The sequence below is a fragment of the Chelon labrosus genome, assembly GCF_963514085.1.
Source record: "Chelon labrosus genome assembly, chromosome: 17".
Taxonomy (NCBI): Eukaryota; Metazoa; Chordata; class Actinopteri; order Mugiliformes; family Mugilidae; genus Chelon; species Chelon labrosus.
In genome coordinates this window covers 11,744,072-11,771,277 of record NC_140350.1, presented here as the reverse complement: position 1 = coordinate 11,771,277, position 27,206 = coordinate 11,744,072, and the positions used below count along the sequence as shown (strand labels likewise).

General features: G+C 43.9%; 1 protein-coding gene across 1 annotated transcript in view; it reads left to right on the top strand.

Annotated features, from left to right (window-relative positions):
- Window positions 1-27,206, top strand: part of dchs1b (dachsous cadherin-related 1b) — an 85,149-nt gene that overhangs the window by 35,962 nt on the left and 21,981 nt on the right. Inside the window, exon 5 of the mRNA XM_084564896.1 lies at window positions 26,605-26,793. Within this exon, the coding sequence (XP_084421022.1) occupies window positions 26,605-26,793 (189 nt within the window). The remainder of the gene's footprint in view (window positions 1-26,604; window positions 26,794-27,206) is intronic.

Sequence of the window (27,206 nt, the reverse complement as noted above, 5' to 3'; positions counted from 1 at the left end):
GGTCGCCGGGGTTAAGGTCAGGATCTCATGTAACCGCCCCTCCCTGGTTTTAACTTCACTCCTCCTCAATCCTCGCTCCAATGTCCTGATCAGTTACAGCTACTATAATCGCGAGGTGCCCCCTTTTTCTCAACACCCTCACGTTTCCTTCTCACCTCATCTCCTCAAACCGTTTTAGTCACGGTAAAGTTGGCAGTAGCTCAGTTGTTTGCCTAATTTCCCCGTGATGAAGGACCTGGACAGGAGCGAAGTTGAACGCTGGCTGCATATCAACTAATGGTGCAGCATATCTGCAGTGGCACTGCTTTTGTAAGGCTGGTGTTTCACTCTTCGGCTCATTATTTCCACACATGACACATATTTTTCCACTTGCCACAATTTGAATTATAATCATTTTCAGTGATTTGTTTTTCAGGGATTTTTTTTTTTCCTTTTAAGAAAAAAATAATTTGTGATTTTTAAATTTTTACCATCTTTTCCTATTCACACTTGGAAGCAATCACATGCGGCCACACGAGCGCTCCCACATGTTCCCTCGCCCGGCCTTACCCCTCGTGTGTTGAATGGTGGGAAAAAGTGAATTATCAACAGTGATCTCAGCGCCACAGCACAGTATTCTCCATCTGGCATAGAGTTTATTACTGACCGTCTCCAGGGTGAGTCAGCTGTGAGGAAATTAGTCTAATAGCTGGTCTGAATTTACATCGACCAACTGCTGCAGTGACCTGGAGAAGGGACAAGGAGGAGGAGATGAGAGGAAAAAGCTAGATGTGATAAAACCTGAGCTTACAGATTGTGCTTATTAAAATGCTCCCTGTTTCTTTAGACTTTGTTACACCCCCATACAACAGTCTGTTTGCCTGTCTGTTTCATCCTCTCAATCTTCTCTCCCCTAAGGTATATATTTAGCAGATGAATGTAAACATTCACATGTGTGCGTCTGGTTTATCCATCTCTCTGATTGGGTTAAGGCCTGGGCCTGGGGCATAGACAAGGGGTAAGAGCTGGGTCTGAGGCCCGCTACGCACGCGAGGTGGTGAGTCGGGACCTCAAGCCATCTGTCAGCCCTGTCTCTCTCACATAATGTACACACAATAATGCACAAGGAAAGTGGAGGTAACTCAAGCCTATGTTTAAACTCCTGTTACATAATGCGGCTGTATCCTGGAAGAAAAAAGATTGCATCTCAAGATTGATCTATTACTTGGATTGAAACATTACACAGTAATTTTGGTACTGCATAGGTTTCATGACCAGAATGCCTGTGTAAACCGATTTTGTAGAGAATGTCATGCATTGGCATCAATGAAATCTGTACTCTTTCAGGTACTACACAGGGCCAGATCGGACCTTGCATTTAAGATCCGATCTGGGCGATCTGAACGCAAGTGACTTTTAGGTACTTGTGTTCAGACCTGAACCAAATCCGTATCCAGATCCAATCTCAGTTTTGCGCTCTGTGTGAATATAGACCCTGACACCGTCTGGTGCGCAGTACAATATTTTAACAGCTACTGTCTCTAACGGATCTCTACCGCTGCTCCAGAACTTAGAACAGCATTGTTTTATGTGTGTGCACATCACTTGCGGTGCGATGTCTTTTCTGAATGAATGAGGCGAGCTTTAATGTGATTTAGGTCGTATTGTGTCTCAATGCGTCCTGGGGATGTTCACACCTGTCTTTTACGTGATTGGATCACCCAAATCGGATCTTAATTCTCTTCCAATCTTTCATCCATCATCAGTATGAGAAGGCATGAGATGAAAATGAAGCGCATGCAGTGCTTTTGTGGAGAGTTCCTAAGAGAGAAAAATTAAAAAATTAAGCAAAAAGGTAAAGAGTAGTTTCACAACTAGAACTGAGCTTTTGTTAATGTGAGTAAAATGCCAGTTTTTGAGAAGACGAACATGTGCTTGTGTTTCTTTGTCCCCGCTGGAGGTCGTCACGGGGTCGTGCAGGTTAAGAGGGCTGTTGCAAAGTTCACAGACTGGGAAATGTGGAATTTGGGCTCGGACATAGGTGGTAAAAAAAACAGTTGTCACCTCTTCACTCATTCACTCATTTTGGCCAAACTATACAGGTGATGGACAACTTCTGGTTAAAACATATTGCTAGTTTAGTTTAACTGAAAATAAATTAGTTGATCCGTCTAACGCATTACATTTTTGCCTTTGTGTTGTTGTAACGTTGCCATGTTCTCGCAACATATCATGAGATCAAGATTCAGCTTTTGATAAACCAACAAAAGACCATGCCTCCCTCTCTACTGTGCTCCGTTTCCTTAATCATAAATACAACCTATCACGTTACTCTTGTCATAAAGACGCCCATTCAGGCCCAACTTCCACTCCCTCGTGCCCAGTTGTCATTTAACACCCATAGTAACGGGGAGGTCAGTTCTGCTTCCGCACAAACGCATGAGCGGGCGTGTTTGGGCTGGACTTCATTTGGTGTATATACATTCAAGTGAATCATGTGGAGCCTGAGGTGAGTGGAGCGTTTGTAAGTGTGCGGGAGAGTGGAACAGGACTGGTTAAAGGTAATCCCTCATGTCAGTGGTTTGTTGAATTGGAAGCCAGAGTTTGAGCTATGCGGTGGTTTAGACGTAAACAAATTATACGTAATCTCCTTGAGTCTGTTTATGTGCATTTCTCCTCCGAGGACAGATAACTTCACCACCGATTGCCCATGACAGAAACAAGTATTATTGATGAGAAGCTGGGATGCGGTTTACACTCTTATCAAGGAACTAGTTGCTTGCAGAATGAAGAATTTGGGTTTCAGCCCCTCTTCCTTTCGTCTTGCAAACAATGGTGTAGAGTGACTGATGCGGTACTTTAAAATGCTGCCTGGCTCTCTAGCGTCACCCCTCTTCCTCCTCTTCCTCCACACACACACACACACACACAGGCAGGCACATATAATCCCTCCCATGTCCCCATAAGGTTGTGTTTCACTCTGTCCCTTTAATATTTTATGCCCCTTGTAGCTCCAGTGCTAAAACATTTACAGGCCTATTGATCATGTGCAGGTACGAAGGGGACGTCTAGAAGACCACCCTCCCAAAACCAGACAGAAGGCATAAAAGCACCAGCCCAGGACATGTATACTATATCTACATGTGATGTAGGTTCTTCCCGTGCTACTCAGAGCTCATGTACATCACAGTGTGGCAAGTACCAAGTACCAGACTCATGCCCCCGCCTCAAAAACTCTGGAAACTGGTACCTGGAACTACCCTTCCTTTAAAGACTTTACTCCCTCTCAAACTCTGTCAACAAGTCAGATAGTTCGGTTCTTCCAGGCTGTGTATTGCCTGAACCGACAGGAGGAAGTACACCTGAGATGTTTGCTGTCAAGAAGCGTCCCCGCTGCGCTCTGAGAGACTGACGGCACGGAAAACAGAGCGCAGGCTTTACCTGGGCAGGGTCGTTTGTTCCGAAATTCCACCGTATCTGATGAAACCAAAGTCGTGTTGCATTTCCGTTTTCGGTGTCTCATTCCTCCACTTGTAAGCCCCCTGCTGATCAAGCCACTTTGATTCGTAGCTGCGGAGGATCAGTCCTAAAACAACCTTTTCGTTCCTCTGAATAAATGACGGAGGAGCCAGAGAATATCACATGAAGCAAGAGGCTGGCTTGTATTGTGCTCTGCTGTATCAACAGAAGGATCAAATCATTTTACTACGGGGATGTGGAGCTCACAGAGAGGCAGGGATGCAAGAAAACAACAAGTTTGGTTTATATTATCTACTACATCTACTAAGAGGGAACAGGAGATTGAAAAACAACTGCACAACTGATGCTGATGGAAAGACTCTCACGCTGGGAGAGGGATCCATATTTGTTGTTATTAATATTGAAAGACATATTTTGTTTACCACACCAAGGCTATTTAAACTGTGCCAGATGTGATCCATCTCTAAGTTGAATTTCTCACACAGTTAACCACATTATAGCATGAAGCTAACTGTAAACAGGAGGTGCACATCGGCACACATGCGAACGCTCACGCTGGCATACAGTCTATTAACCTGCTGCTCTCCCTCTGAGCGAGTCGCACCCGCGGCTAGCTGTTTGATTAGGGCCGTATGAGTAATCCAGATGTGTCGTCTTGTGAGTCGGCCCCTACAATGAAGCGATGAAAGGTCCATTTCATCTAAGCCTCTGTCTGCAGCGCTTTTCTTCTTTATTATTTCACAGAGCTTTGCTCATGGCTGGTCGAGATTGATTTTCACACCAAATCCCTGACGCCTCGTACAGTCTGGCTGTCACCGTTGGAGTCATATACGTGCTTTTTCTTCGTTCGCACACACATGTAGGCGCACAGTTTGTCTGTTGCTGTTGGTAGCATGTAAAAATCCAATTTAATCATCATTCAGATTGACAATCATCTTTTTGTCCTTGTTCATTATGAGGTTTTCATGGTAAATAGACATGGCAGAGAAAGACACACAAAGAGACGCATGTTCGACGCAGCTAAACATCGGCTCGCTCGGAGCCATTTGGAAGCTCTGCACTGTTTATGTCAGTTCTATTTTCTGCACGTCTCTCTCTCTCTCTCTCGCTGTCGGTCTGAGAGAATTTTGGATGTTGATAAGTAGTTCACGCCTAGATGTGTAAATCAATGCCGCGCAACATCAAGACTTGGACGCTGACAAGAAAAGAATTCTGTCACCAGAGTTCGTTTTATGTGTGTACGAGGAGTGACGAGAGCCGGAGGGATGTGCTTAAAATCTGAGCACGGGGACGCGAGTGTGTTTCTCCTGGGGCGACGCCGTAAAAAGGTTTTAATTGAATCTGTGGTTGAGATGTGTGAAATGCATGTCAGCAAACTGCAAACGTTGAGTCAGACCAGAATTACTGCTGGGGTTAAAAGCGAACAAGGCCCCACGGGGTCTGCGCACATCTAAGAATTATCTCGTGGAGTGAAAATGTGAGGAATCTAATTTGGTAATGGACTTGTTCCTTTTCACACAAGCATTTCACTGTCTTTGCTACCTTGACGGATCAGTTTGTAATTTTCTTTTTTTGTTAAGCTATAGTCTGCAATAACAGGCCTGTCTCCTTCACTGGTATTTCACATTGTTTTATAACAAGGAAGAAGGATTTCAAGAAATAAATCTGCACATATTTTCAGTATTTAGTCAAATACACAGACTGTGTCGATGTAAATGGAAAGATATGCAGCTGAAGTTCTTGGGTCAACTTCCTTGAGGAATTCTCATTAATAGCTCAGCTTTATGTTCAAGAGTGTGTGTGTGTGTGTGTGTGTGTGTGTGTGCTGTTTTTGTTTCGTATTTCCGTGCACTTTCTGGTGTGAGTCTTTTTTTTCACAGAACTCCAGCTCTCGAGCATATCGTCCAGAGCAGAGCTTCCGTTTTTTTGGTCCCAACAATAGCGGCAGCTTCCTGGTTGATCGCATCATTTCCTGTCTCAGTTCTAATCCAGTCGCACACCGCGGCGTCCGGTCCAAGAGATATGGAAATCCACTCCTTACCCAGCAAGCAGTCAGGGACAGGGTAAAAGTTGAGGATAGGGGGGAGTTAATTTGATTTTATAAATGAAATTTGTGTGTGTGGTGGGGGCTTGCTTTATTTCCTCTAAAAGCTGGACAGGTTAATTTAGACTCTTTCACTCATTCCAATGCCAGGGCTATGGAACATGTAACTTATGTTCTTTCATTATGGTCTTTCAGTCTCAGTAATATATCTGGTCATCTTTATGGCGTTAACTTCCGAATTTAAACACTTATTCTGCAGCAATTGTAAATTTAACATAGCAAATTGAGTTGGAGGCCGACTGGGCCTTTCTGTGTGGAGTTTGCATGTTCTCCCTGTGTCTATGTGGGTTCTCTCTGGGTACTCCAGCTTCCTCCCACCGTCCAAAGACAGGCTCATTAGGTTCATTGGTTATTCTAAATTGGCCGTAGGTGTGCATGTGAGTGTGAATGGTTGTCTGTCTCTCTGTGTTAGCTCTGTGATAGACTGCCGATCTGTCCAGGGTGTACCCCGCCTCTCGCCCAATGACAGCGACCTTTCACAGGACAAACGGTTACAGATGAATGAATGAATGAATTGAGTTGGAAATCAGTTATTTGGGTCAGATATTCATGGCTAACCAGTAAATAAGGGGAATGACAACCATCTTTTCTTATTCAGAACCAGGTTGTGATGTGATTTCTATCAAATACACTATAAAGGATCAAAAAATCTGATCGAAGTTTCTATCAGTGCCCAAATACTCGATTTCTTGTGTGAAAGATTGATTTAATATCCCCACATTTGTAACAATAATCTGCTTCAGATGGTAACTTGAGGTTGCTCTTCAGTGCATTGTGCTTGTTTATGCTATATATTCAGTACGTGTGTTTGTGTGAGTAGGTTTGGTCCATTTTTAGTTGGCACACAGCAAATTCTGAACCTATAATGGAATATGGTCCACAGGTGGAACTTGCACATATTTAGTTTTCAAAATAGGTGACACTAGCTTCTTGAACGCTGCAGTTCAGTTCAGTTCAATTTTATTTATATCGCGTCAATAACAATACAAATCGTCTCAAGACGCTTTGCAAAACCCGGCCTGCAACCCCCAGAGCAAGCCTGAAGGCGACGGTGGCAAGGAAAAACTCCCTTTTAACAGGAAGAAACCTTGAGCAGAACCCAGCTCTTATGGAGGGACCCATCTGCCTAAGGCCAGCCGGGTACAGACAGAAGAAAGAGAGAAGAGAACAGCAAGATAAACATACATCTGTCATAGATACACATATCTGACTAAAGCGTACACGTGGAATCTTATGATACAAACTGATGATGTTACATGACAGTTTGAAAATGTAAGAGGAATCATAGGCAGGTTGGAGAATTGTTCATTCAGGTAGGAGTGGATAACTGCAGGAGGCCATGAAGACTGGGCAGGCTGATGAGACCACGGCAACAGATTCAACAAGATTAATCAGGGAATACTTTTGCCAACAGGTGACCAAAAATGGCAGAACCAAAGAAGCATAAGATAGCAAGTGAGTGCAGAAAATGTAGGACATGGTGAGAAAATGAATATTTCTCCACAGAAAACGAGGCGAAGTGTGTCTGTTTGATACGCAATGAAACTGTTGCTGTGATGGAAGTGTATAATACACGATGAGATACTACTAAACCAGACTTCAGACCAACACTGGTGGTCCCATGCTGACAAAACACAGGAGAATGCCCCAATAGCCAGTTCTGAGCTACTCAACTTATTGCCGACCTTTCTCAGATGATGACTTCATAAAAGAGTGCCTCACCAAAAAGCATTATTATATATCAAGCATAAATTACCAAGATTTATTTGCCGAGTTACCTCACCTGAGTGACCCAACCCTTTGTATATTTTTCCTTATGTGGCCCTCCGCGAAAACTATTTGGACACCCCAGGAGTAGGTGGTCTAGTTTGTCCACAGCAACACAGTAATCTCTTAACAGCTTACGTCTCTCTCTGTCATCTGTGGTTTTATTTCAAAGCCCATGTAAGGTGAGCGGTCAGGAATATCCAGCAATGACAAAATCCTGGTGCTCCACTTAGCTGTGTTTTTCATCATCGTTGAATTAAGTCATGCCAGTAAGGCTGAATCTCTCTTTAGGGTTTGACTGGGAAGTCACCTGATACACCTGGCTCGGAGCCTTGTTTACAGCAGCTGCAGGCTGTGATGAGGGCTGCAAGGACCGTGCTGTGGGACACAATGCAGGCAGGTTGGAATAAGACAGGCCTAACTAACACGTTGCTGACAGGTCAATCTAGATCTTCTCTTTCACTCACTCCAATGCCAGGGGTATGGAATCAAACTGAACCCAGGGGTAATGACACAGACTTTCATGATACACTAGAACGGGTTATTACTGTGCTGATCTTTCTTTTCATCTAGTTTAGGGAACCTATCTAATGGAAACATTCTCCTATTTTGGCGATGATGCACTGCAATCTTCCCAGTTCATTTTATCTACCATCGTATGTAATTATGAATTTTGGCGCAACGTGAATGTGGAATTACTTCACTGTATTAAGATCACTTGGCCTGACTGTGAATGTGTTCATCAGAATCAAGTGAAAGATCTGATACCAAAACGGCTCAAACTAATGAAGTATGACAGTTTTGTAAGCAAAGGCCTGGGGACTCTCTTGACTTTAAGGGATTCAGTTTGAAGGTACAACCATCCAAAAACAGGATTTACACTGTGCTGTTGCTATGATTGTGAAACTTAATATACACATGCAGCTTTGTGCCAGTGAGCACATCAGAGCCTTGAGTCTAGAGCTGGGCTTGTCATAAAGTGACACTTTCTGTGTCCACTGGTACTAAAATAATGGCATACGGTTTCTCATAGTCCAGCAAAAGTGCTGTTGGTTGTTCCACTATTCTCGTCATTATTTTGGTTAGAAAGGGGAATCAGAGTTTCAACCTTATTTGTTATTTGTTCATTGCAGGAGTTATAGTTATACTTCTATACACTGTTGCGTGGCCTATTCAGGGAAAATGATGATGATGAGTAACTTTAGGCGAAGCAATCAGCTGTGTCTGGGTGTGTGCATCCCCACTCAGCCTTCCTTCATTCTTTGTTGTCTGAACCTGACACTGCTCTCTTTGCTGTTCTGGTGCAACACAGAGCAATTGAAACACAATGTCTAATCATGGACCCAGTTCTTTGATGGATGGCGCATTGCAGCTGTTGTTCTGCCGTTGTAAGCCTAAATCTGAGCTCTCCCTGTGCGTTGTGCCAATTGCAAAGATCAGATTTTGCTTCGTCGTTTTGCGCAGAAATTGGTCTGACGCGGGTTTTGCAGACGTCTGGGTTTCGAACCTGTTCGCAGCAGCGGGCAAGCCTGCGTGCATGCGTGTAATCACGGACTGTGTAGCCCTGTGCCAGTGTGTGCCACGGCGAGTGCTGGAGATTATCAAGAGCATCAAAGCAGCGAATCAGTGAAGCGGCGTTAGAGCGATGCCTGAGTTTGCAGTGCTGCCCCCTAGCCTTCTGTCATCGGCCACACCTAGTGGAGAACAAAGGGAGCGGAGGCTGGCACTGACTGGAGCATGGAGGAGGAGAAGGAGAAGGAGGAGGAGGAGGAGAGTGGGAAGCAAGAAGACAAAAGAGAAAAAACAAAGATTAAAAACATAGGGATAAAAAGAGCTGGCAGGGATAGGGCTGAGAAAGGAACGATGTTTCCTGCCTCAAAGGGTCTTTTTTGATGTCGCATTCAAATATTCATGTTAGTGTTGGCTTCATGGTTTCGTTGACTTTTCACTGTGCGGTTAATGTCACATGGATTAAAACAATGTCATCAAAAGAAAGAAAGGGCTCAACTGATTTAAGGAGTTCAATCTTTAGCCCTCAGCTATTACTGAAGCTACTGAATGTTTGTCCAACTCCTAATTTTGTGAAGAAGACATCAAAATAAAACCGAAATATGTAGAAAAATACCAAACAAACAGAATATTTCCACCATCGCATGAGGAATTCATCACATTGTTTACACTGTGTGTGTGTGTGTGGTGTGTTTTTTCTTCTTCTCTTTTTTTTTGCGAATCAGTTTTAGCCTGTGGTCCATTTTCAAACCACATCACAATCCCATTTCCTGTGTTGCAGTTCATAACCTTAAATGTTTAATGAGATTAAATTACACATACATAACAAAAGTGTGCGTTTTTTTTGGTAGGACAATGACAGCGGACATGATAATGATTAGTGTCTTACCTGTCGGATTTTCTTACATATTTTTTGCACTGCGGTTCTGCCACCGCTGGATGGATGGTGCAGCGGAGGAAACGCCGCACACCCGCGGAATAAAATAAAAATCAACCATAAATATATTTTGGTACTTTTCTCTGGTCAAAACCAAAATGAGAGTGGACTGCAGCAAAAAAACATCCTGAAATGCATGCGACACACCCTGTCTGTGAAGTAACGGACAGTAAACTGTAACCATAACAGAAAATAAATGCACATTGAAAATACAACAGCGCGTACGAAGATAGAGTTGGATAGAGGGATTCAAATTCCAATGTAGAGATGGATTGTGTTCCAATTAAGTAAAACAGAGGAAGAAAATGGAAAATGGCGGCTTTAAAAGGCAATTAACCAGGCTTTCTGGGTTCTGCTCTCAGCAAACAATATTGCACGCGTCGCCTTAAGCGCTAAGTCCAGTGGGGACAAATTGTCAATAAAACAGTCAGGAAACAGCATGGGTAGACAAGAGATCAAAAAAAGGACTCAAATAGTAGAGGAGGATGAGATAAGAATGAAATGGAGGTATAAAAAAGAAACACGTTTAAGGAAAATATCCTGTCAGCGCAAAGACAGGCCAACAAGGGGGGGACCTCGGAGAGGTTTTGGTTGGCCCCCGCACACAAGGCGCCATTGTGCGCCTATAGTTGCTCGCTAACCGGGTTTGACAGGCCTGTTTTGACAAGCCCCTCAGGGAGCAATGTGTTTGAGATAGAAATTTACAGGGCCGTGTTGTTTCTACATCGTTTAAGCGGCTGCTGCCGTTTCCGTCACTGGTGCTGGTCTCTTTTCACGCTTCAATCATTCTGTAAGAGACAGCCTTTTGTCACATGGAGGCCTAGCTCTGCGTGCTGGAGGTTTGCTACCGAGTGAAACATCGCATCGACATCCTTAATAACTGCCATTATATATTAAATGGAAGGTAAATCACTGTGTTATGATGTTAAAGAGGAGGTGGGACGTAGGTGCATAATACAGCCATGCATGCTTCAGGTTAGTGCTTCCTTCCTTTTATTTGTACGTGTGGGTCAAGGCGTTAATCCACACAGTGAAGCAGAGTGCAGAGTCGACGCAGTGTAATAAAAGAGAAAACCAATCACACTTTAAAGGCAGCAGGGACCTCTTTTAGTTCCACCCCTCTTCCACCGTCTTCTGTATCTTATCCCACTCCCGAACACTCCTGTCTTTCTTCTGCAGTTGTATCGGTTGTCCCCCTGTCGTTCTCCCGCGTAAGTGCTGAGCCAAGCTAAATGTGACCCCGGTGAGGGTGAGCTTTGCTGGCTAAGGTACCACACTGCTATCCGAGCTGCGCGGGGGGAGTTTAGGGGGGTGAGAAAAATATCATCATGTGGCTCCCTTTTGGAGGTCAAGTAAATACGCGAAAGGGTAAGCAAACAGAGAGGATGGGCACGGGCACAAGCTGTTTCTGGCAGCGGTATAGTGGGGGTTGGGGAGGCAGTGGGATGCAAATCTGTCATAGCAGGTGCATGTTGCAAGAAATGGTGAGCGCCGTATATTAAGGGGTGAGGAAAACTACATTAACCTAATTTTTCTTAGTAGCACGGGCTTGGGATGAGTAAAGGCTGCAGGCAATTTTATAAAATAAGATTTGGGGTATGACTTAACAGGGCCACTTTAACCTCTTTAAAATACCGTTAGGTGTATCTTTACATCTCCACCCTCCATTCAACTCACAGTCTCTGAAACTCAAATCTCCTCTAACGTGGCTTTGATCTGGGTAATAACCTGCGCCACCCTCAGTCCTCCGCCCCCTCTCATCCCACGCCCCGGCAGCATTGGTGTGACCGGCCATGTGATAGCTGGGACCTCATCATTTCACATTACTGTGTGGCTTAGTGCATCTTAGTCAGCGCCTTCTTCTTTGAACCCCTCGGCTTACTGTGTTGGAGGTCTGTTTACCCCGTGACTTTGGGCTAATCTCTCCTCTAACTCTCGGCTAAACCTCTCAAACTTCGTCGCCTGTCCTCCCCTCCTCCGTGGCAGCACGTGATGCCGAAAAAGACAACTAAAGGAAAGTCAAAATAGTCTTCTTGTTTATTCCCGCAAAGCGTTCTCCTTTGTTCCCTTTGGCGTTCTCTCTGTCCTCTTCTGCTCTAACCCTCTGTCACATCTCCAGAACACCACATTAGTTCTGCTCCCTCTCTCCCACCCTCGCTACGCACCTTTCCCCGTGCACGCTAACAATTTCCACTCCTCCGTTCACACACTTTACCCGACACTTTCGCCTCATCTCTCAGTACCATACCATTAGTGTAATCTCTCTTTCATCCCTTTAACTCCCAACTTCTGTTTACACCTCCGTCTCTCTTCCTATCTTGGACAGCAGTGATGGGTGCGTTATGATTCACACAGCAGAGTGCAAGTGATCATGTCCAACATTTCTGGTTGGACCCCGTTATAAATGTTGGCGCGTGGCGTCTTCTGCTGCTGGGCCCTCTGTTTTTCACCCTGCCAGAGACTTTGCACGCTCTTTCCAACTTTTACCAAAGGAAGAAGTGTGAGGAAGGCTTTGTTCTATCTCCTGCGGGGGCAAATTTGCTCAAACTTTCTGCATTAAAGATGAGGTAATGGGCTGCAATGACGTCAGAGGCACTGTGGAAATGATTCAGCACGGTGAATGAAAGCGGCGGGGAGATACAAATAACAGAGAAGATGGAGCGATGAAGACAGAAAGGGCCCCTTAATTAATCAGTCGCTGGAGTCTCATTATTTCTTTGCCTTGAATCCAGCATCTCTCTAGATTGAGGCTACTCAGCTCTAAATTAATCTTCATTCCAGCTTATCTCTGCCTCTACGCGTCTGTTCATGCAATTAAGATTTTCGGTTCCCCAACACTCAGATAAAATAACTGTCTAAGCGTTCAACATTCCTTCAAATACCTGTGGTCTGCTTTTATAGGTTTTTATTGGAGACAATGGAGTAATCTGTGGCTCAGGCTCTGTCTGCCTAGTTCGTGCCTGCAGTGTTTGAAGCTACTACTTTTCTGTAGAGTGCTTCAAGTTGGTCTTTGTGCTGAGAACTCGTTTCCCAGTGATCTGACTGATGAAGTGCGGACGTGCGGCTGATTTAAGTCTTTCTTTCCACAAAAAGAACCGTTGGTGTGTGTTGCTAACCCTCCTTTTCTTTCCTCTTTTTTTTTTTTTCTCTCACATTCTCCCTCTTTCGCTCCTTTTCTTCATCCCTGCCTGATTCGCTGCATGCAGGAGTTGGCTGTATCTCTGACCCCAGGGCTGCATCATGCATAGCCAACCTGTTTTTCTTGGAAATTCCAGTTGGCTGAGCTCGCCGTGGAGGATGGGATGACGGTGGTGGGGAGGAGTGTGCACATATGCGCTTGTATACCTCTGCGGACATGAATGCATCTTTAATAGGTGCTCTACATCACTGACAGCCCAGTTTACCAAGTGTGTTTTGGGGTTTATGAGGCCTCCGGTGCTTGCTTTAATCTGCTGGGTTCCCTGCTGTTTGTCTGAGGCGTCACTGTCTCTAGTGAATGTCTTTTGTTAGCACAGAAAACGGAGGGACAGAAAAACAAATGAGAGAGAAAGTTGCCGACCCAAAGGAGCAATTAGCTTTAATCCCGTGTCGTGAAACTGATGAAAACTGATGAAAACTGATGAAAAGCTCGAGGACCAAATAAAGGGAAAAACGACAAAGAGGATTTAGGCAGCTAAAGCACCTTAAAAATGAACACTTTATTCTGAGAATAACTTGGCTGCCTCTTCTGAGCACGGTCTAAATTCTGGGGATCAGGCTTTGGTCCTGCACGAACTGTGATTTAACAGGTGCTTTAGGAATCAGGACAATGATTGAATTCTCACCACTTCCTCATATTCACCGCTCATGTGCCGAGTCAGGAAATTATTTTAAGACGGGTAAGCTACTTTTTTATCCCCTCTGGCTGTGTATGAATATGTAATTGCAGTGTCTAATATCCTCACTTCACCCATGCACGTGGAGGCTTCTTGTGTCTCTGCGGGTCAATTAAGCAGAACTTGGTTATACCTTTGAAACACGTGTGTGCGTGCGTATTGAAGGGTTGGCGCCTGAACCGTCAGCTGAATAAAGTTAATCAATAGAATTCATTAAGATGTAATAGCCCTCACTGAACGCTGACCATTCAGCAGTTTGTATGTACGGGTGCACAAGTGTGTCTTTGCATGTGTGGCGTAATGAGTTTTTTTTTTTTTAACAGCGTCAATCAGTTTCTAAATCACACATCGTGTGTCGTAGCTGGAGGTCGTGACCTATAGGGTCTTGTATGGGACACAAATAGCTTAACCTTATCAACATTAAGTTTTCTAACTGCGTTTAGTTTCTTTTTAACCTTAACCCAGGCTAATGAGCATTAACACAGACAGAAGAACCTTTATACGATTCTCTCAACAGTCACTTACGGGTGACCCATCTCTGACTCTGGCTGTGGTTCAGGCCCAGGTCAATGAGACGCTAATCCAGTTACCATAGCTGCCCGTTATTCCTAACTGCACAATCAACTTAGTTCCATTGTCGACTGATGTCAAGCTCCCTTTGCTGCTTGTTGTGTGACCCTTAAGTTGCACATGACTGCAGGAGCTGCACCAGGTCATGGCCGCGAACCGCACAAACAATCAGATATGCATGGATGTGCATGAGTTTTGGTTTTACACTTTTACTGTCTGGTGAAGAGCTTCTATAAATATCACGCCTGTGCCTGTTAGGGTTTTCTCCAGGTGCTCCAGCTTCCTCTCACAGTCTAAAGACAGGCATGCTATGCTAATTGGTGATTCTTAGTAGGTGAAAGGTGCGAGAGCGGGTGGTTATCTCTGCCCCGTGATGGACTGGCAGCCTGTTCGGGGTGTACTCCGCCTCTCGTCAAATGCCAGCTGGCTTAGGCTCCATCCTCCCTCACCCCTCCACATGATAAACAGTTACAGATGATGGATGGAAGTAACGGATGTCAGCATTTATTCAGAATAGAAACATCTATAAGGAGGCAGCTGTAATGAGGACTGTAGCTATTATATATGGAGATGAAAAGTGTCAGACGAGGACAAAACTGGCCAAAATGTCTTTTGGACCCAGGAGACCTTTATGTGTCTTTTTTTCATTTATGACCTCCCAATTTGTCTTAAAATGACAGTATTTGTATCAAAATATGCTTGTGGTCAGCACTACCGTATACTGTGTGTGTGGGACAGAAACTGAGAGAGAATGAGCTACCCTTGTTTAGAAGAGGTACGTTTATAATGCTAAACACAGCGTGTATTCTCACCAAAGATTTGATTACCTTTAAAGAAAGCTGTTTTATTTCCTACTTGTGTGTTTGTAGAGTGCATGCTCGGTCAGAAACTGTGTACAAAGACACACAAACACACACGGACCCTCTGGTTTGGAGATGCTGTTCCCCTCTGCAGTCAACAACTATCAGAGTAACCCAACACCAGATGTAAGCTCAAGGCTCAGGGGTGCTCCTGCTATCTTTTACTATTATCACCTCCCCGAGGCGGAGGTCACTAACTGCCTGACCTCAGGAAGAACAAGAGAAAGAAGGAGCGAGATGGAGAAACTACAGACGTAGACGAGGGATTCAGGGAGAGAAAACACACGCTCACAGCTGACTGAATCAGTTGACCTGCCGTTCTTTAAGAAAACAAAAGTGAGATGAACCCTGACAGTTTCAAAACCTCGTTTTGGATTTCCTCGTTGAGACCAGATTGATTCCCTGTAATCAAAGCTGCATTATTTTCAACAAAGATAACAGGTGTTGCTCTCCCTTTTTCTTGCCAGTGAGACATCCGTGCTCCATCACGGCTGACGCACGCGCTCAGACTCGTCTCTGGGGGGGGGGTCAAGGAAAGAGAGGTGCAGCTGGAAGTTTGTCTGACCTTTGACCCCTGAGACTCACGCTCATTTGATCATACGCAGACCCACATATCACACACATGCGCACACGCACACACACGCACATCCCTGAAACTAATATTGTCAATGAGGGACACTCAAAGCTAGTTTAGTCTGTCCCCAATAAAGCCTAGCTTACTTATAACGATAAACACACTCTGCCTTATTAGCGTCAACCTCCCACATAGCTCGGTGTTGGTTTACAGATTGAGAAATAAAATGACGCTGAAACATAAATGTTTATATGAAGAAAATCGAGCTAGCCTGGAAGACTCCTGCTCTACAGAGGGGGGGGTCTCGGTTTCAATCACATTTACTTTATACACCCATGATTTAGTTTGAATTGGAAACATGTCAGTGTAGAATCCTTTAACTCAAGTTTGGTTAGATTTATTGTATTCTTAGCCCCCGGGCAGAGATAATAGAAGATAAATAATGTCTTTGAGTTAAAGGCTTCCATCTGGCAGCGAACGACAAAGCCCCGACCCAGTCAGCGGCGCATGATGCAAGGAATCATTGTGGCAATGACAAATGATTTCTGGAGTTTACCTCCGTGTTTGGATGAAGTCAGCCATTTTTAATCTGCTTTGTTTTGAGCTTTTGGTGGAGGGCGGGGAGTAGCAGAGAGACTTTTGTGGCTTTTCGCTCTGTCATGTTTGGGTAAACAAAACTATTTTTTATTCATTTGATTCGTTTAGAAACTCCCAACTGTTTTTAACCAGGCAGCTAAAATGTCTGAATAAATCGGCGTACTGACTGGGCAATTATAACTTTTGGACTTTTTGTGTTTAAAAATCAGTCAACTGTGGACAAAATCATACATCAAGAAACCAACTGGAGTTGAGTGCAGCACAACAACTGCTTCAGATCCGACAAAACTGCACTGATTCTTCAGTAACAACACAATAAAATGATAATACAACCATGTGACGTCGCTAAAAGTTGGTTGGATACAATGGAATTATTGCCCACTTCTAATTAGGATATCTGTTTAAATACTGACGGTAACACACTGCTTGTGGTTGTTAGAAAAATCCATTACTCACAACCAAAAAGGTACGTTATTTGGCTGTCATCTGGTGTTAATCAGTTTACCTTTGATTGTCCTTAGTGCTGAAGCGCCCTGTTGACATGGCGGTCGCTGAGGTCATAAAGGCCTCAGGGATCTCATCCAGGAAGCATGACTAAGTGGGCGGAGGGTTGCGCGGGCTTAGAGACACTATTTTGGTTTATTGGAGCGAAGCTGTGCAATCAACGGGGATAAGCCCTTTGTGTGGCACGTTTAGAAGGTATTGTGAGCGCATCTATTTGTGAATCAACTTGAACCATATTATTGCGAGGGCAGGAGGTTTCCCCTCTGGGTCCAGATTAGGAAAGTTTGTTTTAAGATTAATAAAGTTTATTTTAAACCGCCAACTTTATCGGGAAAAAGCTCAACTGAAGAATGTAAACGTAAAGATAGCAGGAGGTTTCTCAGGAGCACATGCTTGACCACATCAAAGCTGGGATCAAACATTTTTTCTCTTCTTTGAAAACACTAGTAACGGCAGAATCTTATCTTGAATATCTTAGATATGTAGAAGGCTGACATTGACTTTCTCTTCCCCCGCAACAGCTGTCTTTGTGATGGATTGTTAAAATCACACCTATTGATTTCCTCCTTTCTGTGCTTTTTGCTTTCCCAGATGGACCGATCAATAGCCATAATCAGAACTACTCACTGTGTCTGCCCACACGCACAAACACACATTGATTAGGTGTCCCAAATTTGCAAAGCCCACACAAGCTCAAGAATCGGCCAACAGCAGTGATGGACAGTCTCCACACCTCCTTCTTTTCTCAGTTTCCAGAGACTCTGAGTTGTAGTGAGGGTATAGAAAATGGGGAGGGCCTTCACAATTAGGATAATAATTTTCACTTTCGGCTGTATAAATTGTTTGACATGGAAAAAGTAAATGGGTGCTAAATGTGACCATGTGCACATGCATGGATGTATGGAGCCCAGATTTTCCGTGCTACGCCTCCGTCCCTTCCCCTCTCTCCATGCAGACAGGCTGCTTTAAACATAAAGCACTAACTGGAAACAATAACCAACAACAAGATGCTAACCCTCAAATTCCAAGCGCCCGCTCCCGATGATATACTCTTTTAACAGTGGTCTGAAAGTCCCACACATTCGTCGAAGAGAAAATAAAATCCTGCGGTGTGCCAGTTGAGGAAAAAAAAAAGATTCCACATTCCCTCCATCTCTTTGTCATGTTTTTATTGCACAAACCACTGAAATGCCCCAAATTTATATATACACACACACGTCTTGCTCCCATTCTGGGAGACGTGCTGTAGCAGAAACACAGACGCATCTTCTTAAACACATACTGCTGTTTTAGCGAGCTGAGGACGTGAAATTACCCAGAGTGGTGTCCCCGAGGCAGCTGTGGGACGCTCACTCTCAATCATTCCTCCTCTCATTCATCCACAAACCCAGCAGCTCAGACGGTCTGAGACAGCAGTCCCCAGTCTGAGGTCCAACTTCTGTCCATGTTTGTGCTCCTTAATTATTGTTTTCTCTTCATCTCTGGAGCGAAATTACAACTGGAGGACAATGAGTGATAATCACTGCTCACTTTATATCATAGATGTCGCTCTGTAAATCAAAGCAGACGACTTAGAGAGTAACAAACTTGACTCTCATGCATTGTGTGTTTCGTCTTTTAGAAGCTTTTGCTTTGCTTTTGCTGTAATTTGATATTTTGAGGATACGTAAAACAGAGCAGCCGCACTGTTCATCAGCACAGTAACAGCGCTGAGCCTCATTAAGCTCAAAAATATCCAAATTTGATTGCTGACCAAGGATCATTTACGAGGTCGCAATGTTGATTTCCCTAATTATGCTTTAAAAAGCAACACTGATGCCGAAAAATGTTATTGATCGGTCACTGCGTTTCCTTCCGTTGTGTGCAGACTTAAGACAATTCAATGACGAAAATCATTCATTTGAAGTAACTGTCTCTCCTGCACATCCCCCTTCAGCGTTGAGCTCTTGTTTCTTGTTAGCTTCCCTGTTAGAAGATAGCAAAAATAAGACCTCTGGCATTTCACGGATGTGCAGAACTGTTGCTAGCAGCTGCTGCACTAGCCAGAGTCTCGCTGAGGCTTCGGTCACAGACAGAGACACAGGGTTTAAATGGCTATTAATATTTAACAATAACTTAAAAAAATAGGGCTGATTTTTTTTTTTTTCTGTGATTAGGCCAGCTGTCAATCAGAGCCCAGAAGATCCGCACTGAAAACTGCCTCCGACACACACACACACACACACACAGAGTACAGTACAGGCGGGTACATGCTAAATTGCACAAGAGTAGCCATAATGCAGGGCTTTGCACAAGATAGGACCGCTGCCATCTAAATCTCCCGCGTCCCTTATCACTCCAGAGAGTCCAGTGAAGTGATGTCATCCGTCATTGTGCTCCCCTTAATCTCTCTGCCCATCCCTGTAACCAGCTTTTTATCTCCCTCTGACCTCGCTTTTAACCCGCATTCAGTCTCCTTTCGTTTTCAACACAATTTTAGAAAAGTGATGGCAGCTTGTTCCTGATCAGCAGAGCTGTCGGCGAGAGGCTTGGTCTAATTGCCGCAAATAAATTATTCTTCCGAGCGTGTCTCAAGAATAAAACATACACCGATCAGGCGTAACATTATGACCACTGACAGGAGAAGTGAATAGCATTGACCATCTTGTGACAATTCAGTGTTCTGCTGGGAAACATTAGGACCTGGCGTTCACGTGGATGTAACTTAGACATGTAGCACCCACCTAGACCAGACCAGGTACCCCCACCCCATAGCAATGACACTCCTTGATGGCCGCAGCCATCCCCAGCAGGATGCAGCCTGACACAGGCACACACACAAAAACGGTTTAGGAACATGAAGAACAGCACAAGGTGTTGACCTGGCCTCCAAATTCACTAGATCCTGATCCACAGAGGCCCCTCCCCTCAACCCACAGGCCCCCACTAACAACATTTTGTTGCCAGACACCACAGGACACCCTCAGAAAGCCCTTGTCCATTCTCTGATGAGTCACAACTGTTTTGGAGGCACATGGGAGACCTACACAATATTAGGAAGGTGGTCATAATGTTATGCCTGATCGATGTACAGGCTTTAATGAAAAAAAATGATATTGCTTTGTTATGGTCAGTCAGTTAATCAGTCAGCTGAAAACTAAAGTGCCAGTATTTCTGATAATTGATGGTGTTGTGCTGAACAGTCAGTGGTTCCAGTTTAGGAAAAGCCAGAAACAGCTGCTTTTATGCACCTGTAATGTTGTTCTAGTTGAGCTTAATTCTTTTTGGTGTATGCTTAAGTACACTACATTGCATTGACCCAGGTCTTGTAGTTATTTTTGATTCTAAACGATACGTACTTCCTAATCAAGGCAACAGATTCCTGCCTATCTTTATGTTTGTTGCTTTTGAGTTTGGAGCATAACCAGGCATACGCACTGACAGCATGTCGTTAAACCAGCATGGGTAAACCGTGCCTTGTGTCCTTTAACATGAGATGCAGCCCGAAGATAAACTTCCTAATACACACCACATGTCTGCATGTTAAACTCGGCGGGCCAAAGCTGTAACTCTGCAGCGTAGTTTACCATTTGGCTTGCTGCGTGTGAGTGTGTATACAAATATGCACATTTCTGAGAGACTGAGGCAGAGGGAGTTTTGCTTGCCATCATCCCTTGTTATGTTCATTAATACTATTAGCATTCTTTCTACCAAATATAGAAATCATTCTGTCTCGCTCGCTCTCTCTCACCTCCCTCCCCTTCTCTTCCCTTCGCTGGTTTGATGTTCCTAATTATTTCCAGCCGTGAACTCCACATGAAAGACAACAAGCACTTGCCGTAATAGGGTGCTGAAAGAAAGAGTGAGAGAGAGGACAGAGGAGAGGCGAGACACTATATAAGAAAAGGGGAGGTCAAGGGAGGAATGGAGACTGAACGAGAAGGGAGATGAGGCCTCTGTCCTCCTCATTCCCGTTTCAAGGTCTCATGTTATCATTAGCCCTTCCTTTTGTTCCTCTGCCAGACTATTTCCACCCCTTCATTACCTCTCCCACCTTCCCCTCCCCTCTCTGCCTCTCTCCTTCCTTGCCATACATCTTAATTGTACCCGTAGTGCCTCCTCTCATCAGCAACCCAGAGGCAGAAATTGATTTGGAGACTTGAAAATGCCTAAAATGAGGAATGTGGCTCGCTGGGGAGCAGAGGAATGTGCCAGTGGAAACGAGTGCACTGAAGTTAAATGAATGCTTTAGCTCCTTCTGACACTGCATCACTACCTATAGCTTTCAAACCCGGACTCTTGTTTCAGTTGGTTGTAAATAACTTGAGCTTGGGTGCAAATATGCATTCAGTTCACAAGCTCCAGACCCGGAGAGTAGATTTTTATGGTTATTGTTGACAATAGTATACTTGTAGACATTAAGTTCACTTTTGACGTCAGAGGATGTAGTGACATCCCTAGAATAAGTATATAAAGGTTGATAAGCCCTCCATTACGTCACCCATAGGCTTAATGAAAAGGGTTTTTGAAGCTCAGTGTGGGAGGCCATCTTGGCAGTCCCTGTCTCCTCCTACCTCTGCGATTGGGTGTTGCCCAGGCAGACAGCTAGCAGCCTGTGAAAGTGACCATGCCCCTTATTAATGCATAACTTTAAGTCTTGATGCTATTTAAATGAGTGGGTTACATAAAAATGTAACTTATCTACAGTTGTCATGGACGGGGAATTTATAGAAACCAACACGTTTTTGTTTTTTTTGTACCAGGTTGTAAATATATGTATTGTACAGGGATGGACTTGGCTTGAGATTGAACAAAAAATATGTGAAAAGGGGTCCAAACTCACCAGTTCTAGCTAAAGTCCTGATTACATAACCAACAGAAACGATTTCTACTAAGTAATACCCAAATTGCAATATACTGGTATCATACTTTAATACTATTTCAGTGTACAGCATTTGCATTAGCCTTGCTCTTGGCCTATCTGATCTGGTGATGGCCTTGTAAACATTCAGGCCTGGCACCAGTCAGAAGAAAGAGCCAGATTAAATCTCTGGGTTTTATAGGTTTTTACTACCAAAGTCTATAGAAACTCTCTTTCCCAAGAACCTGTAAAAGTCCTGAGCTGCAGCTGAGTCCAAAGTAGCCGCGCGCAGACTCCTCCTGACACTAACTGATGTTTTACAGAGACAAACTGCAGAGAACAGCAGGATCAACCTGGACCCGAGCCCACATCTGGAGAAGATGAGAATAGAGGAGTGGAAAAGAGAGCAGAGATGGAGTATGGCAACAGGGACAGAGCTGTGAGCGTAGTGAAAGAAGGAAGGAAAGGGGTGAGAAGATGAGAACGTATTCCAGTTTTAGGAGTGAAAGCAAATAAAACCTGGAACACATCAGCTCATGTGTCCTCTTGGGGTTTTGATACGTCGTGGGCAGAACAAAAGAGAAGATCTTGGCTCACTGGTATCATCTGCTCCACCTTCCAGACAGAAGACCACTCCTTCTTTGCATCATGAAATAACACTGACAGATGAATCTAGGTAATGTGCATTGAGGTGTGTGTCTGAGTTCTAAGTGGACCCATGGCGAGACATCCACCCTGTCTGAAAGCGAACAAGAGTGACATGGGAGCATAAGAGGAAAGCTAAATGGAAAGGTAGACATGCAAATAGACAGAAAGAAGAAAAGCGGGGGTTGAGAAGAAGAGCGAAGCATATGAGTGATGAGGTCTGGATCTTTGCTAATGCTCCAGTGACTGATGGCTCCTCTTCTGTCCCAGCCTGGGATGAATGGCCCTCTATGGAGGAAAAGCTCCAGGCCTGAGTCCTGGCTGAATCTGATACTCGGCACGCTCTTCCCGACTGTTTTTCACATAGTTCTCACCAAGCTTAGGTCCTGTCTTTGAACAGATGTATAGTAGTCAGTCAGTGTACGGCGCAGTAAGCAAATCAAAGTTACGGTTCATGTATTACAAGTTTAGATGGCTGGCAGATGGTTCAGTTTGAGGACTGATGTTATTTTTTCCACTACTAAACTATGTATCCTAAAAATCAAAAAAGGATGCTGTACTGCTAGTATCTCAGATAATACATGCTAGAAGTGATCCTGAACTTTAAATGCAGGATCTGAATGTCAGTTGCCATTAAGACAAACTAATTTTAGCCATGTTCCTATCATAAGTCTGCATCTTGTCTGAAGAAACAACTGTCATCATATCATTTCAATACAAATTTCCAGACATACTCAGCACACACACACACGCCGTTTTTTTCATGCAATAGCTTTGATTTTTGTTATCTTAACATGCTGTCATGAGTGAGTTCCTGGGCTTGTTTTTCAAATATTTTCTCTGAAAACATTTCCTTACATCAGATATCAGGGCACCACACTGGTGGTTCCGCAAGATTTAGCCCATTAACTGTAAATTGTGTATGCTGCACTTAGCATTGCTGGAGACCACAGACCAGGCATTTACCACCTTCCAGGCAGCCATTAGTTTTACTTTGAGCCGACAAAGTATGAAAATCAAATTCCAAAACCCCCATTATTGTGCTATGATATAATAAGGGGCCACCTTAGAATACACTCATGTATATCTGAAAATGTTGCTTCATCCGGAACAGCAAGTAATGGGATACAGAAAAGCTTCAATGTCTGGGTTCAATATTACAGGTATATTTTAAAACATGCTCTACAACGACTAGACTGCCCTGCTATTCACAATATACACCGCCTCCTTCCAAAAGTCTGTATAAATGTGGAAGATTCATGTTGCACTTTAACCAGAAATATCACGGAGACAAGCGCTATGCAAACAGACCTTACTCAACAGCTAAATAAATTTAGATGTTGAAAGGTATGAGCTGGTGTTTGTATTTGTGTTGCTATGTGCGTAAGTGTGTTTATCACAACTGGACAACGCGGGAGAGTACGATGAGGAATAGTGGTGCGGAGCCGAGGCTGGCTGGCCGGTCATGGATCAGACAACAGGCTCCGGTGTGGGAGGGATTCCTCCCTTGCCTGGCCCAGCAGATCTCTTGATTTAAGAAGACATGTCGAGGGTGCGTGTTTACTAGATTGCTTTATCGGCTTTAAAACTGTGCTACTATTTGGGGTAGAGATAAAGGTGGAGATGCTGTAAATGCAGGATACTCCAGCAACCCGGAAGAGTAGTTTTTGGTATCTGGTTAGAGCCAACCTTGTGGGCCGGGTCGTATAAACAGAACACTAGTGAGGAAAATGTTGTGACGGCATGGACGATGCTTGTCATGCTGTAATTTCAACTCTTGAACCACATAACCACTGTCCTCTATATAATATGTAGCAGCATTACATCTTTTTATTTTACAGCTCCCACGGTATCCACGCATAGCCATTTTCGAGTCCAACCTTATGTTTGTCTAGCGTAGTTATTCCAGCATGAAGAATCCATACCACACTGCTTGGGGTTTTTAAATTTTACAGGGTGTGGAGAATCAATGTCCTGCTCTTACTCTTGTTCCCAGCCTTTATGCAAGTCCTTTCCAGCCTTTCCAGTCTAAGCCTCCTTTTAAAAAGCAGTTTCATGTACACTGTTCAGATGCTGAGTTTTACAAACCTAACAATCAGAGTTTCTCTCGTGGCCTTATCCAGCCTGGAAAACTCTCACAATCTGTGTTGTGGGGTATAGATAGAGGTGACGATGAAGTCACCCTATGGCCAGGTGGGCGGTCATGGGCGTTTAAATCCTCCTTAATTAGATTTTGTGAAAAAGATGGGGTCATCATATACTCATGAGCATGTTCACAACTGTCCAGTTCTCATCGCCACAGGTGGCTAATCCACCACAGACAGCCCGGAAGATACGATGGACACTGAGCCATGAGCCTAGATCCCAAAGATAGTCTCAACACTGTACTCTGTAGGAAGTCCAGGCGGTGATCTAAAACCCCCAGGTGTAAACACTGACCAAAGGAAGGGAAGTACAGTGTGACCCCTCGGAAAACTACAACCGTCTAGCCATGGCAAGGCTTTGACTAAAATCCCAGAAGGACCCGTTCTAATATTCCCATGTTTTAATTTCCTATAGGAGCAACAGTATGAGTCAGGGTGGTAGTGTTTCCGTGTGTCTATAGCCAATAGGTGAGTGTAATGATGAAGACATGTGTCGGTGGGATGGGAGGGAGGCTGTTTGCCGACCGGATGTCTGCTATGGTGGTCTTGTGCTCTGCGGGGTTCAGGGCCGGGGCAGGTTTGAATGTAGAAATCAGACGTGTGATGGACTCATTAAGCAACAAGGACAAGCAGAAGTAATGTCTCTTTTACACCTGTCTTTGTCTATTTCAGCCATTTTTTCGAGAGTGGAAAACTCGACAGCAACGCAAACTGACACTTATCTACAGAAAAACAACTGATACAATAAGTGATATAAAGTTAGATTACTACTTTCCCTTAAGTAATAATTCACTGGGAAAAATTTAAAAGGTTTCTAACAAAAATGAATAGGATTTTGCAATGTCAACAAGGGCCAAAGTGTCCTTTACCCATTGTACTCCATTAGCATTTGAATATGATTATTTAATTTTACTCTGATATATATTCTGAAAGTTATTAAAGACAGATTTGTTCATTGTGCAGCATTACTGTTCATAACTTGAGTTATAGAATATTTTATGCACAAATTGATTATCTTTCAGGTTTTTAAACTTGCCTTCCTCTTACGTTCAGAGTATTAACTCATAATTAACCCTTATTTACATATTTAGCACATAAAACATTGTGAAATACTTTTACTGTTTTGCATTGCATATCATGCAGTCTTCCTTTGTCAAAGAAATTAATCAGTATTTGCATCAAAGCAGAAAAGGTTTCTTGAAAATCCAACAGTTCGTACTATACGTTGCTTTTGCCTTCTGAGACTGAACGACAGACAGGAAGTGATGTCACAATGCCTCCTTGTTCTTGGCTTGCCTTCAAGGCTTCGACATCTGAGCAAGAATGCTCCATAAACTCCGTAACAAGCACCATAAACGCCAACAAACAACGTGTAAAGCTCAAGTCGGACGCATTACCTCAGAGCACACGGGACGTTTCCCTTTTGTGTTTTGCGAGGCCGTCTTTGTAGTGTTATGGGATTTCTCAGTGTTTTAATAGATTTTGTCGCAGCGTGCAACGTTTATTTGTGCGGGGGGCGCTTCTGTGTTTGTCTGGCCGAAAGAAGGATGTAAATGAGAGCAAATGGGTGAAAGGTCGGGTCAGGACGAATGTTTGTAGGAGAAAAAATGGAGTAAGGATTAATGTCTGAGGTGTGTGTTTAAGTGGTGTGTTTATGTCAGTCTGTGTTACATCTAAATGCTATTTTAAAAACCAGTTCATGTCACTTGACCTCCTAACATGCTTTTAAGTGCCTTTGTTGACCTCTGACCCTGAGACGCTCCCTCTCTTCTCTTCTCTTCTCTTCTCTTCTCTTCTCTTCTCTTATCCCTCGGTTCCCTCCCTCTGTAGCCATGGTTACACTGCACCATCCATCTCTTTGCCAGTGTATTCAACCACACCATGGGGTACATCTGTCCATTTCTTTTAACATACCATATAACTGTGATTTATCAAGGTGAATCGCTCTCACAGATGCTCGTTTTTATAGTACTCTGGAAATCATAACAAGTCGTGCTATGGTGTGTGATATTTGGACAAGAGCAGATGTGTGAGCCTATGAGGTGACTGTATTACGGAACATTATTGTGATAACAGAAAGGCCCTTAGCTCGTATATAATAATCATGACACGTGTAGGTTTTTGGGACCTGCTGCGGTGCGTTTTGAAATGTCTCACGGGCCGTTGGACCGTGGACTGTGGACCGTGGACCGTCTTAACACATGTCTCTTTTCCCTCAGGTGTCAGCCACAGATGAAGACCGCGGTTCCTTCGGCACAATAGTCTACACCCTGGGTTCAGGCTCTGGAAGCGCAGTACCAACCCACTTTACCATAGACAAGGAGACTGGCCAGCTCTGCACCAGCACAACTCTGGACCGGGATGAGGGACTGGACAAGTTTGACCTGACTGTAACTGCAACTGATGGAGTAAGCAAACACTTCCTCTGCACAATAGTATAATAATAATAATAATTAGTAACTTTATCAGACAAATCAAAGTATTACTTTGTGAAATACATGCACTCACTTTCTTGAGTTAGATGAGAGCATTAATACTACTCTTGTGTCTGTGTGATAAGTATGAAACCCCCAGCAAATTAGCTTAGCTTAGCACAAAGAGATTAGATTTGTGTCTTAACTAAACCATTCATTGTGGACAAAGATGGACAAATCATCCACGCCGAACACAAACAGGTCTCAAGAAGAACGGTATTGAAGCTCAATGTCGGTGGCAACAGTCATCACCATCTTGGCAGTGTCTGACTTCTACTAACTCCCTGATTTAAAAATGTTCAAAGAGATGGAAAGGAAAGGAGAGGACACAGCTAACAACCAAAGTG